Here is a 16,276-nt window from a genome sequence, read left to right as displayed (position 1 = left end):
CTAAGAATTAATCAGCGTTTTGTGTTCGAGAGTCATCATGACTCTGATGGTTTTCCTTGACTTCCGATAATTGGAGGGGTCTTCCAAGATGGTTTTTGTTCAACTTGGCCAAGTGGCTTTCAGTCTGGGGGGGATCTACCTGGCTGCTTTCCCGAATTCCATCTGGGTATGACCCTCTTTATTTATTTCTTCATCTGTATCCCGCCTTTATTATTTTTGCAAGTTACACAAACATATCCAAACATTTTCCTCCTATTCCTCCTAAGGGATGGGTTGGGCTGAGCGAGAGGGACTGGCCCAAAGTCACCCAGCTGGCATTGGTGTCTAAGGCGAGACTAGAACTCACCGTCTCCTGGTGATTGGCCCAAAGTCACCCAGCTGGCATTTGTGTCTAAGGCGAGACTAGAACTCACCATTTCCTGGTGATTGGCCCAAAGTCACCCAGCTGGCATTTGTGTCTAAGTCGAGACTAGAACTCACCGTCTCCTGGTGATTGGCCCAAAGTCACCCAGCTGGCATTTGTATCTAAGGTGAGACTACAACTCACAGTCTCCTGATAATTGGCCTAAAGTCACCCAGCCGGCGTTTGTGTCTAAGGCGAGACTAGAACTCACCGTCTCCTGGTGATTGGCCCAAAGTCACCCAGCTGGCACTTGTATTTAAGGTGAGACTAGAACTCACCGTCTCCTGGTGATTGGCCCAAAGTCACCCAGCTGGCATTGGTGTCTAAGGCGAGACTAGAACTCACCATCTCCTGGTGATTGGCCCAAAGTCACCCAGCTGGCACTTGTGTCTAAGGCGAGACTAGAACTCACCATCTCCTGGTGATTGGCCCAAAGTCACCCAGCTGGCATTTGTGTCTAAGGTGAGACTAGAATTCAGAAAGCTGGCTTTCATGCCTAGGGTGGGACTAGAATTCACCATCTCCCGTTTTCTAGCCTGGTGCCTTAACCACTAGACCAAACTGCCCTTCCTTGCCTTCACGAACTCAGCCCAGGTTGCCTAAGTACTGCCATAAAATAAGGCGCCTCCATTTTGCCCCCTTCTGAAGGGGAGGCCACAATTTCTGCCCCCTCTAAATGGGGAAATAGATTACTTTTCAGCAGTTGTGATCTGAAAGTTCTCTGAAGGGTGCAAAAAAGCATTCGGGAATCAAGAATCCACTTCCTGCAAACTTCTAATTTTCTGTGCGTTTCTTCTCCTAAGGGCTATGAAGAGGCCTCGATGTGGTGTCCCAGATAAATTTGGAGCAGAAATTAAAGCCAACGTGAGGCGCAGGCGCTACGCGATCCAGGGTTTCAAGTGGCAACAAATGGATCTTAGCTTCTGGTAAGATGGAAGTTGTTGTTATTTTTGTTAAATTCTGGAGAAAAAGAAGCTAGAGAACAGGGCAGGGAATGAGAGTTAATTTGAAATCTCGTCGCTCCGTAGATTTCAGTTCTTTCCTGTCCCAAACACCAGGATGGCTTTTAACATATTTTGGCACAAACATGAGGACTAGAAGCCTTAAAAAAAGAAAACAATCAGTGTTTCTTGCTGGCTGAGGAATTGTGGGAGTTGAGGTCCATCCAAATTCGCCAAGGCTGAATTTCCTGGCTGGGGAATTCTGGGATTTGAAGTCCACCCATCTTAAAGTCGCCAAGGTTGGACTTCCTGGCTGGGGAATTCTGGGAGTTGAAGTCCACCCATCTTAAACTGGAACACTGCACTAGATCTTACAAGTCCAGATTCTCAGTTTTCCTGTAATATTTCTTGTACCTTCCTCACTAACTTCTGAAGATGTTAAAAGCGACGATATCAAGATATCAAAAGAAGATGGAGTATCAATTAATAAGGCTGAGAATGGAGGGAGATCTTGATCTATCATTGGGAGGGGTGAAAAATTGAGGCTGGGGGCAAAAAGTGAGTCGGTTAATCTAACAAACACATCACGGCAGCTTTGCTAACTTGAGGTTCTTCAGCTGTGGTGCAACTACAACCTCAAAAACCGTGAATTTCTACCCTGAGCAGGGGGTTAGACTAGATCAGGGGTAGGCAACATTGGCTCTTTTATGACTCGTGGACTTCAACTCCTAGAATTCCTGAGCCAGCATGGCTCAGCTTGGAAACTCTCCCTTTCCCCTCAGCGTGGCTGGCTCAGGAATTCTGGGAGTTGAAGTCCACGAGTCATAAAAGAGCCAACGTTGCCTACTCCTGGACTAGATGATCTCTAAAACCCCTTCCACACTTCCTTTCTATGAATTTATGGAATGCTAGTTGGCAATTCTGGCAGCTGAAGTCCCGAGATAGATAGATCACATTAGGGTAGAGGACACAATGTTGTGTGTTATGAAGGGTCCTGGTAGTAGACAAGCTGTCTTTCCATTAAAGAAACAAAACGGCTGTTGTGTGGAGGAGACCCAGTTTGTAGATCCTGGTTAGGGATGTAAGACTGTGGGATGGACGCAGCCATGGCTCTAGGACCTCATTTTTTGCCTCTATTGCAGCATCCAGAATTACACACCCAAGGTTGGCGAACAAGCCACCTTTGCCGCTATCCGTCGGGCCTTCCGTGTCTGGCAGTCGGTCACGCCGTTGCGTTTCCGCGAGGTGCCTTACGCGGCCGTGCGGGAGGGCCGCGAAACGCAGGCGGACATCATGATCTTCTTCGCCGATGGCTTCCACGGAGATAGCACCCCGTTCGACGGCGAAGGTGGCTTCCTGGCCCACGCCTACTTCCCGGGGCCCCACATCGGTGGCGACACTCACTTCGATGCGGCCGAGCCTTGGACCGCTCGGAACGATGACCTCAGCGGTGAGGGCGGAATTGGGAGGGGGGCAGTCTTGAGGAGGATGTTAAGAGGTCCTAATACTTCACGGGAAGTATTAGTACTGCTTTATAAAGCCTTTAGTAAGGCCACACCGGGAATCCTGCATCCAGATTTGGTCACCATATTACAAAACAGATGCTAGGGCTTTAGGGAGAAAGTGCAGAGAAGAGCAGCTAAGATGATTAAAGGCCTGGAGACTAAAACGTATGAAGAACGGTGGCAGAATTTGAGAATGGCTGGTCTGGAGAAAAGAAGGACTAGTGGGGGACATGACAGCAGTCTTCCAGTATTTGAGGGGCTGCCACAAGGAGGAGGGGGTCAATTTATTTTCCAAAGCACCAGAAGGTAGGCCAAGAAGCAATGGATGGGCACTAATCAAGGAGAGAAGCACCCTGGATGTAAGGAGAAACTTCCTAACAGTGAGGACAATTAACTTGCCTCTGGAAGTTGTAGGTGCTTTGTACTTGGAAGTTTTTAAGAAGAGACTGGACTAACCTCTTGTCTGAAATGGTATAGGGTCTCCTGCTTGAGTAGGGGGCTGGACTAGGAGATCTCCAAGGTCCCTTCGAGCTCTACTCTCTATTCTAGATGGGTTCCTTCCTTGGAGGAACCTGGAAGCCAGAGAGATTATGCAGATGACTCACAGATGGTGATCCATCTGTGATTAATCCCATCTCCGCTACTCAGTCGCTCGAGACCAGGCAGAACGTAGACTTCCTCGGCGACATTCTCAGTTCCCCTTTTCCCCACTCTGTGTGAGCTTTGGGGTCAGAACCCTGGGGAAGTCCCCAAAAGAGGTTCCATCCTTCACGTCCCCAAAGTTTGGTCGAGCTGCGTTGTCCTGATTTCCTGCTGTGAAGCAATCTCTCTGTCTTCCGCCGTTCCTGCAGGTTGAGGGAAGTTGCCACAGCTGAAGGATGAGGTAGGGTTTTCGTCAGCGTCCTTGGCCCTGGGTTCATTTCCTACCCTCTGCCTTGCAGGAAATGACATTTTCCTGGTCGCCGTCCATGAGTTGGGTCACGCCCTGGGGTTAGAGCATTCAAATGACCCTTCCGCCATCATGGCCCCTTTCTACCAGTGGATGGACACGGAGAACTTTGAACTGCCAGAAGACGACCGGCGTGGCATACAACAACTCTACGGTACGACTTGTGCAATCCCACCGTGATCTCCTGATCTTCCTCCATCAGATTTATTTTTTCGTTTGTCTCTTTCTTGGACGTCTATGGAGATTTTCAGTCATCCAGGTCATGGTTGTCCCAAAGATGCTTTTTCACGAGGCAACTGGACTTTGAAAATGTTTCGCTTCTCATCCCAGAAGCTTCTTCAACTCTGACTGGAGGGTGGAGGATGGGAGGATTTATACTTCTTGCAGACAGCTGGTCAGTTGCATTCTTTTAGGAAGCCGTTGAGGCCACTTGGAGGTTTGTCTGTATCCTCGGGGTCACCTGAGTTGTGTCAATGGGTGTGGGGCCTTCTTGGAACTGCTGAAAGGACTGTGTTGTAGACTGGAGATAGATGATGTGTATCCCTCCCCCTTTGTTGAAAGAGGGTTGTTCAGTTTTGACATAGAGGTGGCATCCAGGTGGCCTCAACGGCTCTCTAAAAGAAGGCAAATGACCAGCTGTCTGCAAGGAGTATAAATCCTTCCATCCTCCACCATTCAGTCAGAGCTGAAGAAGCTTCTAGGATGAGAAGCAAAACGTCTTCAAAGGAAAAACCAGGAAATCCAGTTGTCTCCTGAAAAAAGCACCTTTGGGACTGTTTCTTTGACGTTTCCAACAGTAACAAGTATGGAGACCATTAAATCTAATCCAGGTGGGAGGCACATGCTTCTTTCAGTGCCTCCCACCTGGATTAGCTTCAAGAAAATTGTGGCCATAATTGCTGGTCCACTTCCACCATTCATGGTGACAACGCTGGTTTTTTTTTTCGTCCTTGCTTTGCTCAGGCTGAAAAAAAAAACTTGTATTACCTGGCACTGGGCTGGCTAGAGGCTCTGTTAGACATTATGTGTACTTTACCTGTTGACAGGTGTGAATTAAAAAAAGATCACCCAGTTGGTCAGGAATAGTTTCATTCACACGTGCCCATCGTGGTATTCTTTTGGAGGTAAGCAGAGCTTAGGATAAAAAAAAAAATAAAGAAATCAAAGACATGAAATAGGAAAAAAAAAGAGAGAGAAGGAAATAGATCCGAGACTAGCTTGCCACCAAACCTTCACTAGATCCTCCATAGATTTTTCTCTCTTCTTCCTCAAACACGAGTTCAGATATAGCTTTTTATTTTGGGTCAAATCCAGAATGTCCAGAGTGGGAAGGTTTGATTTCAACCCTTGCTAGAGGGAGCTTTGACTATTCGTAACTGGGTTCCTCAATTCCTAGAACAGAGTTCTTCGCTCTAGAACCCATCCTGAGTTGGATTCAACTCCCGTCATTCTCATGTGGGGGTTGTGGACATGGGACATGATCCATAGGGAGGATAACCAGATAGAGAAGCTTCTAGCCCAGGGGTAGGCAACCTTGGCTCTTTTATGACTCGTGGACTTCAACTCCCAGAATTCCTGAGCCAACATGGCTCAGCTTGGAAACCTCTCCCTTTCCCCTCAGGATGGCTGGCTCAGGAATTCTGGGAGTAGAAGTCCACGAGTCATAAAAGAGCCAAGGTGGCCTCCCCCTGGTCCAGCCCATCAGCCATCTCAGATTTTTAGAATTCAGGTTAAGCTTCGGACCAACCCTTTCCTTCCTTCTCTTCAGGAACTGAAGTTGGCCATCCCTCCAAGCCTCCCCCGATCCCTCGCACCACTCCGAAACCCCGAAACCCTCATCGGCCCCCCAAGAACCCGACCTACGGCCCCAACATTTGCGACGGACGGTTTGACACCATTGCGGTACTCCGGGGCGAGATGTTCGTCTTTAAGGTGAGAGGTTTGAAGGCATCTAGCGTTGCCAAGCTAGAGAGGAAGAAGGGTGTCGGGTGGGTGGGAGACGCATGTTTTTGATTTTGGACCCTTTCCGTCATTCCGCGTGGTGCAGAATTCTGCAACCTGAATTGTGTTGTTTTGGGGCAAAAAAAGTATATATTTTGCAAGTGGCCTAGCACATATTTCCATGTAATTAGCCACTGATGGGTTGCTACCGTGTTTCCCCGAAAGTAAGGCCTACACCAGGGGTAGGCAACCTTGCTCTTTTATGACTCATGGACTTCAACTCCCAGAATTCCTGAGCCGGCATGGGTCAGCTTGGAAACCTCTCCCTTTCCCCTCAGCATGGCTAGCTCAGGAATTCTGGGAGTTGAAGTCCACAAGTCATAAAAGAGCCAAGGTTGCCTACCCCTGGCCTACACCAACAATAAGCCCTAGCTTGATTTTGGGGGGGTGAGCCTAATATAAGCCCTACCCCAATTTTGGGGTGAGGTACACACCTAAAAATCAAGCTAGGGCGGGGGTGGAGCTGCCCCACCCGCCCCGCACCGACTCAGCTTGCAGCCAGGCCTCTCCTTGCCGTCCCACTTCTTCTGAGGCCTCTTCTGCAGCCAGGCCTCCATTTCTCAGTCACGGGCCTTTCCGGAAGGCCTCTGCAGCTGAGAACCGAGATATGGGTTCAATCCGTAGCTCGGTTCTGTAAGAGATCTGCAGCCGAGCACCAAGCTATAGATTGAATCCATAGCTCGGTACTCGGCTGCTTAGGCCTTCAGGAAAGGCCTGACTGCAAAACGCAGGTCCGAATGCAGCTGCAGAACTTCAGCCCCAGAAGAAGTGGACCGGCTGGGTGGGGCTGTTGGTGCCGGAGCTGAGATAAGGCCTACCCCGAAAATAATACCTGGTGCCTCTTTTGGAGGGGAAACAAAATGAATAAGACCCAGTCTTATTTTCGAGGAAACATGGTAGTACCCCATGTTTCTCTTATTAGAAAAGGTTGCTTCAACTTCATCTGGATTACAGATAGTCCTTGACTTACGACCGTCACTGAGCCTGCAATGATGGCCGCATGTCATTGGGTCACTGTGTGACAATCAACCACCTATCCCTGTTCTATGCTGTTTATATTTAATGATTTTGGATACGAAGGTCAGAGTTGAATTTCCCAAGGAAAACCACACGGGCTTCCATGCCTAAGATGGGACTAGAACTCGCCAACTCCTGGTGATTGGCCCACAGCCATCCAGTTGGCATTCCTGCCTAAGGCAAGACTAGAGCTCTCTGTCTCCCAGTGATTGGCCCAAAGTCACTCAGTCAGCGTTCGTGCCTAAGGCAAGACTAGAACTCACTGTCTCCTGGTGATTGGCCCAAAGTCACCTAGTCAGCATTCATGCCTAAGGCAAGACTAGAACTCACTGTCTCCTTGTGATTGGCCCAAAGTCACCCCGTTGGCGTTCATGCCTAAGGCAAGACTAGAACTCACTGTCTCCTGGTGATTGGCCCAAAGTCACCCCGTTGGCGTTCATGCCTAAGGCAAGACTAGAACTCACTGTCTCCTGGTGATTGGCCCAAAGTCACCCCATTGGCGTTCATGCCTAAGGTGGGACTAAAACTCACTGTCTCCCAGTGATTGGCCCAAAGTCATTCAGTCAGCATTCATGCCTAAGGCAAGACTAGAACTCACTGTCTCCTGGTGATTGGCCCAAAGTCACCCAGTCAGCATTCATATCTAAGGCAACACTACAACTCACTGTCTCCTGGTGATTGGCCCAAAGTCATCCCGTTGGTGTTCATGCCTAAGGTGGGACTAAAACTCACTGTCTCCCAGTGATTGGCCCAAAGTCACCCAGTCGGCATTCATGTCTAAGGCAAGACTAGAACTCTCCGTCTCCCGGTGATTGGCCCAAAGTCACCCAGCTGGCTTTCACGCCTAAGGAGGAACTAGAACTCTCCGTCTCCTGCTTTCTAGCTTGGTGCCTTAACCGTTAGGCCAAACTGACCTTCCTTATCGTTACAAACTCAACCTAGGTTGGCTTACGTCCTGCCACAGATCCATGCCATCCGTGTTTGTAACAATTTTGGACACGAAGGTACTTAGAGTTGAATATCCTGAGGAAAAACCCCACTGCCGACGTTTCTCTTCATTTGCACAATTTGACGGTTGAAATGAAACAAAGAGATACCGACGTAAAGTTTGGTGTTTTTTTTTTCCAGGATAAATGGTTTTGGCGAGTACGCAACAACCGTGTAATAGATGGATATCCTCTCCCTATCGGTCAGTTCTGGGTTGGCCTACCTTCCTCAATCAACACAGCCTACGAGAGGAAAGACGGGAAATTCGTCTTTTTCAAAGGTTGGTGGGTTATATTTTTGTGTCTGGAGGGCGTCCCGATTGACCAAGAAGGACTAGCAGAATGATAAGAGTGTTGAAAGACAAATTTACATCCTTTCTCCTTCTCTACGTGGTCTCCTGTTTTGTTTTGTTTTTTGCAAACTGAGTCTTAAAGGTGACTTTGTGAGCTGCCCATCAATCCTAAATCCTGGGCAAAATACACAGGCAATCCTGTAGACGGCCACAATCAAGCCCCCAAATTTTTGCTGCTAAGCGAGACGGTCGTTAAACGTGTTTTGCCCCGTTTTATGACCTTTCTTCCCGCAGTTGTTAAGTGAATCACTGCAGTTGTTAAGTTAGCAATGCAGTTGTTAAGTGGATCTGGCTTCCCCCGATGACTTTGGTGTCCGAAGGTCGCGAAAGGGGAATCACGTGACACCCCCGGGGGCTCTGCGACCGTCATAAATCTGAGTCAGTTGCCAAGCGGCTGAATTTTGATCATGGGACCGTGGGAATGCCGCGACGGTTGTAAAAGTGTGAAAAATGGTCCTCAGTCACTTTTCAGTGTCGTCATAACTTCGAATGGTCACTAAATGAACTGTTGTAAGTTGAGGACTCCATGTACAGGGAGACCAAGTTTACTTTGTGGTTTGGTTGGTCCATTTCAGTGAAAAAAATGAAGCCACACCCATTACATATACTTCGGGGCTTCAGTTATTCATTTTTCAATCTGACGTTAAAGGAATCAGAGGGTTAACAGAACATAACAGAATAACAGAGTTGGGAGGGACCTTGGAGGTCTTCTAGTCCAGCCCCCTGCTGAAGCAGGAGACCCTATACCATTCCAGACAAATGGCTCTCCAATCTCTTCTTAAAAACCTCCAGTGATGGAGCGCCTACGATTTCTGGAGGCAAGCTGTTCCACTGGTTAATAGTCCTCACTGTTTGGAAGTTTCTCCTTAATTCCAGGTTGCTTCTCTCTTTGATCAGTTTCCAACCATTGTTTCTTGTCCTGCCCTCTGGTGCTTTGGAGAATAGTTTGACCCCCTCTTCTTTATGGCATCCCCTCAGATACTGGACCATTGCTATCATGTCCCTCCTATTCCTTCTCTTTGTTAGACTAATAGAATAACAGAGTTGGAAGGGACCTTGGAGATCTTCTAGTCCAACCCCCTCAAGCAGGAGACCTTATTCCATTTCAGACAAATGGCTGTCCAATTATAATAATAATAATAAAAAAGTTGGAAGGATCTTGCAGGTCATCTAGTCCAACCCCCTGCTCAGGCAGGAAACCCTATACCATTTCAGTCCAGTCTCTTCTTAAAAATCTCCAGTAATGGAGCACCCACAACTTCTGGAGGCAAGTCGTTCCACTGGTTAATTGTTCTCACTGTTAGGAAGTTTCTCCTTAGTTCCAGGTTGGTTCTCTCCTTGAGTGGTTTCCATCCGTTGCTTCTTGTCCTGCCTTCAGGTGCTTTGGAGAATAGCTTGAGCCCCTCTTCTTTGGGGCAACCCCTCAAATGCTGAAATCCTGCTATCATGTCACCCCTAGTCCTTCTTTTGACTAGACTAGACATGCCCAACTGCTTTGGGTGTATTAAAAAAAAAAAAAAAAAAAAGAGCAGAGGTAAGTAGCATGACTGATTGACCTTTTTCTCCTTGCAGGAGACAAACATTGGGTGTTCAACGAAGCCAACTTGGAACCGGGATACCCCAAACATATCAAGGAGTTAGGGAGGAGGCTCCCCACGGACCGGATTGATGCCGCCCTTTTCTGGATGCCGAGTGGGAAAACATACTTTTTCCGGGGAAACAAGTGAGTTGGCAAAATATTTACAACCTTTGCTTCTGTTTAGCTGGGAAAAAGGATTGTCCCAGTGTATTAGTACAGGTACTGTAGTCCTTGATTTGAGCCCGTTGCTAAGTGAGAGAGTTGTGAGGTAACTTTTGCTCCATTTTACGCCCTTTCTTGAATCGCTGCAGTTGTTAAGTTCCGCACTGACTGTGCTTGTCGGAAGGTCGCAAAAGATTGAATGGTTGACACTGCAGTTTTCTTGAAGATTTTTGTGAAGCGTGGGTCAATTTCCCACACAGTCCCACAGCAATAGCAAGAGCGCTTGGACTTATATACCACTTCCTAGTGCTTTGCAGCCCTCTCTGAGCAGTTTACAAAATCGGCATATTGTCCCCCAACAATCTAGGTCCTCATTTTATTGACCTCAGAAGGATGGAAAGCTGAGTTCAACCTTGAGCCGGTCAGGATCGAACTCCTGGCTGTCGGCAGAATTAGCTTGCAAGTTTGCATTCTAACCACTGGGAGGGAAGGAAGGAAAGAAGGAAGGAAGGAAGGAAGGAAGGAAGGAGGGAGGAAGGAAGGAAGGAAGGAAGGAAGGGTAGTAGCAATGGATTTATATACCACTTCACAGGGCTCTTACACCCCTCTCTAAGTGGTTTACAGAATCGGCATATTGTACCCCAACAATCTAGGTCCTCATTTTATTGACCTCAGAAGGATGGAAGGCTGAGTCAACCTTGACCCGGTGAGAATCAAACTCCTGGCAGTTGGCAGAATTAGCCTGCAATACTGCATTCTAACCACTGGGAGGGAAGGAAGGAAGGAAGGAAGGAAGGATGGGCAGTAGCAATAGACTTATATACCACTTCACAGTGCTTTACAGCCCTCTCTAAGCATGTTTACAGAGTCAGCCTATTGCCCCCAACAATCTGGGTCCTCATTTTACTGACCTTGGAAGGATGGAAGGCTGAGTCCACCTTGAGCTGGTCAGAATCAAACTGCTGGCAATGGGCAGAGTTTGCCTGCAATACTGCATTGTAACCAATGAGAGGGAAGGAAGGAAGGAAATGAAAAGGGGGGAAGGAAGGAAGGATAGTAGCAATAGACTTATATACCGCTTCACAGTGCTTTACAGCCCTCTCTAAGCGGTTTACAGAGTCAGCCTATTCCCCCCCCCCCCCAACCATCTGGGTCCTCATTTTACCGACCTCGGAAGGATGGAACGCTGAGTCAACCTTGAGCGGGTGAGAAACAAACCCATTTAGTGAGTTAGCTTGCAGTACCGCATTCTAACCACTGCGCCCATCACAGAATCATAGAGTTGGAAGGCCCCTCGAGGTCTTCTAGTCCACCCTCCCGTGAATCAGCCTCTTTTTCGTTCGACCCTTCCTCTCTGCAAGGGATCTCATCATTCTCTTTTCGCCGTGCAGGTACTATCGCTTCAATGAGGAAACCCGATCGGTTGATGCGGATTACCCCAAGAACATTGATGTCTGGGGGGGGATTCCTGATTCCCTCCGGGGTGCATTTATGGGCAACGATGAAGGTGACTGTCATGTGTCTGATTATTGAATATTATTGAATAATATTGAATATTCTTGCTTTGACAGTGAGATTAAAAAAAAAAAAAGAGTTAAGATCCCTTAGCAAGACAGCTGAAAAGAAACTGTTTTTCTACCATCAGTAGCGTTCCCACTATCTACTGTTTTGTGCATCAAGGCCCCCTACTGCTGAAAGTAAAAAAATTCCCATCCACCATGTTGGGTGGGCGATAAGAGGGTGTCCCAAAGGCGCTTTTTCCAAAGGCGACTGGACTGTCTTTGTTTTCCCTTGAAAACATTTCGCTTCTCGTCCCAGAAGCTTCTTCAGTTCTGACAGAACGGTGGAGACTGGAAGGATTTATATTCCTTTGCGGTCATCTGGTCATTAGTACTCTCTCTGAGAGTCGTTGAGGCCTATTGGAGGTTTATCTATGCCAGGGGTAGGCCACCTTGGCTCTTTTACGACTCGTGGACTTCAACTCCCAGAATTCCTGAGCCAGCCACGCTGAGGGAAAAAGGGAGAGGTTTCCAAGCTGACCCATGCTGGCTCAGGAATTCTGGGAGTTGAAGTCCACGAGTCATAAAAGAGCCAAGGTTGCCTACCCCTGATCTAGTTGAAATCCTTGGTTGGTGCAGTTTCGCTGCCACACTCAGCCTCACTCTGAAGAGATGGTGAACCTATATAATTTCATGTGGCAAGCTGTTCCACTGTCTTAACAGCTCGTATTATCAGGAAACTCTGATGTTTAGCCTCGGCTTCCTTCTTTTATAGTTTTAATTCCACTGGTTCTCCTTCCCATCGTTCTAGTTCATTTCGGCTTCCAAGCCAAGGCTACATTTGGTTTCTAACTGCTGTGATGGGACAGGGGCAGGTCTCTGAGCAGAACCCTGGGTGAAAATTGAAATTGATTTAGCCACATGCAACGAATACAGTTAAATTGGATTCAGTTTTGCCTTTGAACGGTCTTAAATCAAAGCAATGAAATCCAATGGCTTCCCGTAAATTCACATTTTCCGGACAAGCGTTCCGCCTTCATCTTTGAAGATGCTTTTAAGAGCCTCAAGCTCATATTTAATTCATCTCCGGTTTATATTTACCGATAGGAACACAGATGAGTGGCTAACAGTCATTTCCACCGCGATGAAAAATTCCTGGTGTCTCTCGACGTTGCGTTAATGTGTTGCCTCCATAAAACAGTTCACCGTCTATTAGTAATGGTTATTCATAAATGGGCTGACTTATGTTTAGCTTAATCATTTTCCTTATTTGGAAAAAAGCAGCCTTCCTTTCCCACCCAAATTTGGAAGTCTTTGCTTAAAAGTAGGACCAGAATTTCTTAAAATATGCATTGACCATCCACTCTTCCTTTTACGTTCAACCAAAATATATCTCTGCAGATTTCTTATGTGAAATGCAAATGAGGTGTCCAAACCTTTTAGCGTTCAGAATAATTGACAGGAATCAAGCAGGGTGATTTTTTTTAAGCGTAATTGAATTCCCATTTTAAAAAAATCAGTCTCTAGGTTCAACCCGGTAAAAACTCGTTTCATCTAAAAATATTTTTTCCAGTAATATCAAAATTTGGAACTTTTATTTTGGCCACACACACACATATATATATATATATTAAAAAAGATGCCTGAAATTAAATTTTGGGTTCTGAATTTTGCTTACAGGTAGTCCTTGACTTACGATCACAGCTGAGCCCAAAATTTCTGTGTCTAAGCAAGACCGTTGTTAAGCGAATTTTGCCTCATTTTACAACCTTTCTTGCCATAATGGTTAAGTGAATCCCGGCGGTTGTTAAGTTAGTTACACGGTTGTTAAGCGAATATTGCTTCCCCATTGACTTTGTCAGAAGACGTGACCCTGGGATGCTGCGACCGTCATACGTATGAACCAGTTGCCAAGCATCTGAATTGTGGTCACATCACTGTGGGGATGCTGCAATGGTCGTAAATGTGAAAAATTGTCATTATTCAGGGACATTATAACTTCAGACAGTCACTAGAGGAAAAGTTACAAGTCGAGAACTACCTGTATTTCATTCCCATGATTCTCTTTCGGGCATCACAAATTCTGAAACGATCATTTAAAGTAGAGGTGGGGAACTAGGGCCCCCTTTATGACTTGCGGACTTCAACTCCCAGAATTCCTGACCAGCAAGATGGATTAGAACGGGTGGGAAACTAGGGCCCCCTTTATGACTTGTGGACTTCAACTCCCAGAATTCCTGAACCAGCATGGCTGACTCCAGAATTCTGGGAGTCCAGAAGTCATAAAAGGGCCATAGTCTCCTCACCCCTGATTTAAAGGGAAAACACATACCATCCCATATTTAAAATGGCCGTCACTATTTCTCATTTAACGTACCACCACGTTCTTACTCTCCCGTGTCTGTTCTTGTTTTCCCTCGATAGCCTTCACCTACTTCTACAAGGGTGACCGTTACTGGAAGTTTAACAACGAGAAACTGAAAGTAGAGCCGGGGTACCCCAAGTCGGTGCTGCGAGACTGGATGGGATGCACGACCGACGACCGTCGCGAGGGAGAAGAAGTCATCATCATCGAGGTGGACAATGCCGAGGAAGGCGGGCTCAACGCCGCTGCGGTGGTGATCCCCGTCTTGCTGCTCCTCACCATCTGCGCCGTCGGAATCGCCATTTTGATCTTCAAGCGTTACGGCACACCCAAACGGTTGCTCTATTGCCAGCGGTCTCTGCTGGACAAGGTGTGACCGGCCTTTGAGATGACGTCTCAGGAGGACAGGTCTCACCTGCTTTACTCCCTGTCTACCTGCCTGTCACAATTCGGGTCCGGTTCCCTTGTTACCACCTTTTGGGTCATCCTGTCCCGGCGCCCCGCTCTCCCCTGCTTCTTGGTCCATTTTTCCATCCAACCTGTGGTCCATCTCACCTCCTTGATGCCGTCAGCCACGTTCTCTCTCCAAGAGGTTTCCTTGACCATGTTGGTCCTCTGCCTTGTTGACCTACTTCTTCTTTCCTTCCTTTCTTTCGCTCTGCTTCTCTTTCCCTCTCATGGCGTTTCCACTATCCATTCTTACCCCACTGGGAAAATGGGTGTGCGGAGCACACTCCTTAATTTATCCAACGAGGCAGAAAGTTGTGGAGGCTACTCTACGGGGGTTATGGCCAAGCCAACCTCATGGCTACCTTCGTTGACATCCTTTGACCTCGGATTATCATTAAGGACACACTTAATGGCCTTTCCCTTTTGCATAACCGGTGGGCAGATGTCCATACCGCAAATATGTTTAGTTCTCCTGACTGTCTTGTGGAATTTCAATCTAAAACCGGTTGCCATCTTGCTGGTCCTCCCTTCCAAGGGCAAATGGTGGAGAACCATCTCATCGGCGTTGCCGAACCAAGCCACGATGGGTAGTAGGGAAGTTGAAGGTGGGCGAAGCGTTATAGAGCTCAAGTCTAGAGATCATAGATCTGGAAAGGAATGACGGTGTTCCGAAAGGGATCTTCTCATTCCATTCGGCGAGGGAAGGGGGAACCGTGCGCTGACCAGGGATGGGGGGATCTAACCAATCAGAAACAGCAAGGAGGAAAATGGGGTGGGATGCTAGGCTTGGGAGGGCCTGTCGCAAAGGCCAACTTTTCTTGGGGAGGGGGCAGCGAAGACTCATAAAGGGCCTAACCGTCAGGTGGTAAGGGGGTAAGCCGAGTTTTCCTCATGACGTAATGGAGTGGACCATTGGTACCTTGATCATATTGGGAAATGGGGCATGTTTGAGAGAAGGAGGGAGGGACCAAGATTATGTGGCCTACAGAAGATGTTTGCCCAGACCAGTTGTCTGGTGCCATCCTGGTGCCTTCCAGATGTTGAGATCCAGGGTGGTCCAAAAAGTCAAGATGGAGGCCACCATTGACTGCCATCTTGATTTTTTTTTTTTAACCACTCCCATGGACACCCCAAGTTAGGACTCAATTCTTATTTTGGCCAAGAATTTGGGGAGGGAGCCCTTCAATACCTGGAGGGCACCTGCCTGGTGATGAAGTTGACCAGTCAAATCCAGATGTTGGCAGGGCCGCTTCTGGAAGTGTTAACTTCTCCATCGGACGACACTGGCCCGATGTTTATAGTTGTCCCTTAAAACGGGGATCCCTTCCGTGGCCGCTTTAAGACTTACGGACTTCAACTCCCAGAATTCCCCAGCCGGCATGGCTGCCTGAGGAATGCTGGGAGTGGAAGTCCCCAGATCTTAAAAGTGGCCAAGCTTGACTTAAAATCCGTTCCCGATTCTGCGAAAATGAACCGAAAGCAGTGTTTTGCAAAAAAATAAATAAAAATGGGGGTGGGCGGGAGAGATGAATTGTACCAGAGAACTGCCTCAAACTGCCTTATGATCCTGTGTCTTGATTTTTTTTTTTAAGTATGTAATTTTAATTATTATACAGAAATGCCTTTTTTTTAAAATAAATAAATAAAAAACCAAGGGATTAAAAATAGCACATTAATGGGGGTTGGGGAAATAGAATAGGCATAGGAGGACAATATTAAAATCCTGCAGGCCGGGAACTGGGTGCCTTACATCCTCCCCAATTCTGCCCGGATCGTTTTTAATAAGGGCACTGGGTGGGTGATTTATATAAGTATTTTCAAAGGGTCTTCAAACGGAATTAAACTGTGTTTAACGATCGAATTGTTTGTGGGTGGGGTGGGGGTTTAATATTGTTTATTGTTCTGCTTTTATTATTGTTATTATTTTGTTATTAATAATAAACACCCGTTCTTTCAAAGGGATATATATATATATATGTCAAATGGATGCAGCCTGTAATGTAGGCTGTTTCCATTCTGTTATTCCTTTTAATGTTAGCAATAATAATAAAAAAAAAAACCCCACC

General features: G+C 47.1%; 1 protein-coding gene across 1 annotated transcript; it reads left to right on the top strand.

Moving 5' to 3' along the window:
• Nucleotides 1–1,207: 1,207 nt before the first annotated feature.
• On the top strand, nt 1,208–14,402 carry MMP14 (matrix metallopeptidase 14). The gene is made up of 8 exons (XM_029285767.1): nt 1,208–1,329; nt 2,487–2,794; nt 3,791–3,952; nt 5,567–5,730; nt 7,945–8,083; nt 9,728–9,878; nt 11,288–11,403; nt 13,820–14,402. The coding sequence occupies exons 1-8, from the start codon at nt 1,211–1,213 to the stop codon at nt 14,134–14,136; spliced, it is 1,476 nt and encodes a 491-aa protein (XP_029141600.1). The 5' UTR covers nt 1,208–1,210; the 3' UTR covers nt 14,137–14,402.
• Nucleotides 14,403–16,276: the final 1,874 nt, after the last annotated feature.

Source organism: Protobothrops mucrosquamatus, unplaced genomic scaffold, assembly GCF_001527695.2.
Source record: "Protobothrops mucrosquamatus isolate PMUCROS unplaced genomic scaffold, P.Mucros_1.0 scaffold2216, whole genome shotgun sequence".
NCBI classification, from domain to species: Eukaryota; Metazoa; Chordata; class Lepidosauria; order Squamata; family Viperidae; genus Protobothrops; species Protobothrops mucrosquamatus.
The sequence above is the reverse complement of the archived record's forward strand: the minus strand, read 5'-3'. Positions and strand labels throughout refer to the sequence as shown.

Bases quoted from the DNA above. Each gene is read 5' to 3' on its own strand.
- MMP14 (XM_029285767.1), top strand. From the start codon at position 1,211: ATGAAGAGGCCTCGATGTGGTGTCCCAGATAAATTTGGAGCAGAAATT. The intron at 1,330-2,486 runs GTAAGATGGAAG...CCTCTATTGCAG, and splicing joins CAAATGGATCTTAGCTTCTG to CATCCAGAATTACACACCCA. The intron at 11,404-13,819 runs GTGACTGTCATG...TTCCCTCGATAG, and splicing joins ATTTATGGGCAACGATGAAG to CCTTCACCTACTTCTACAAG.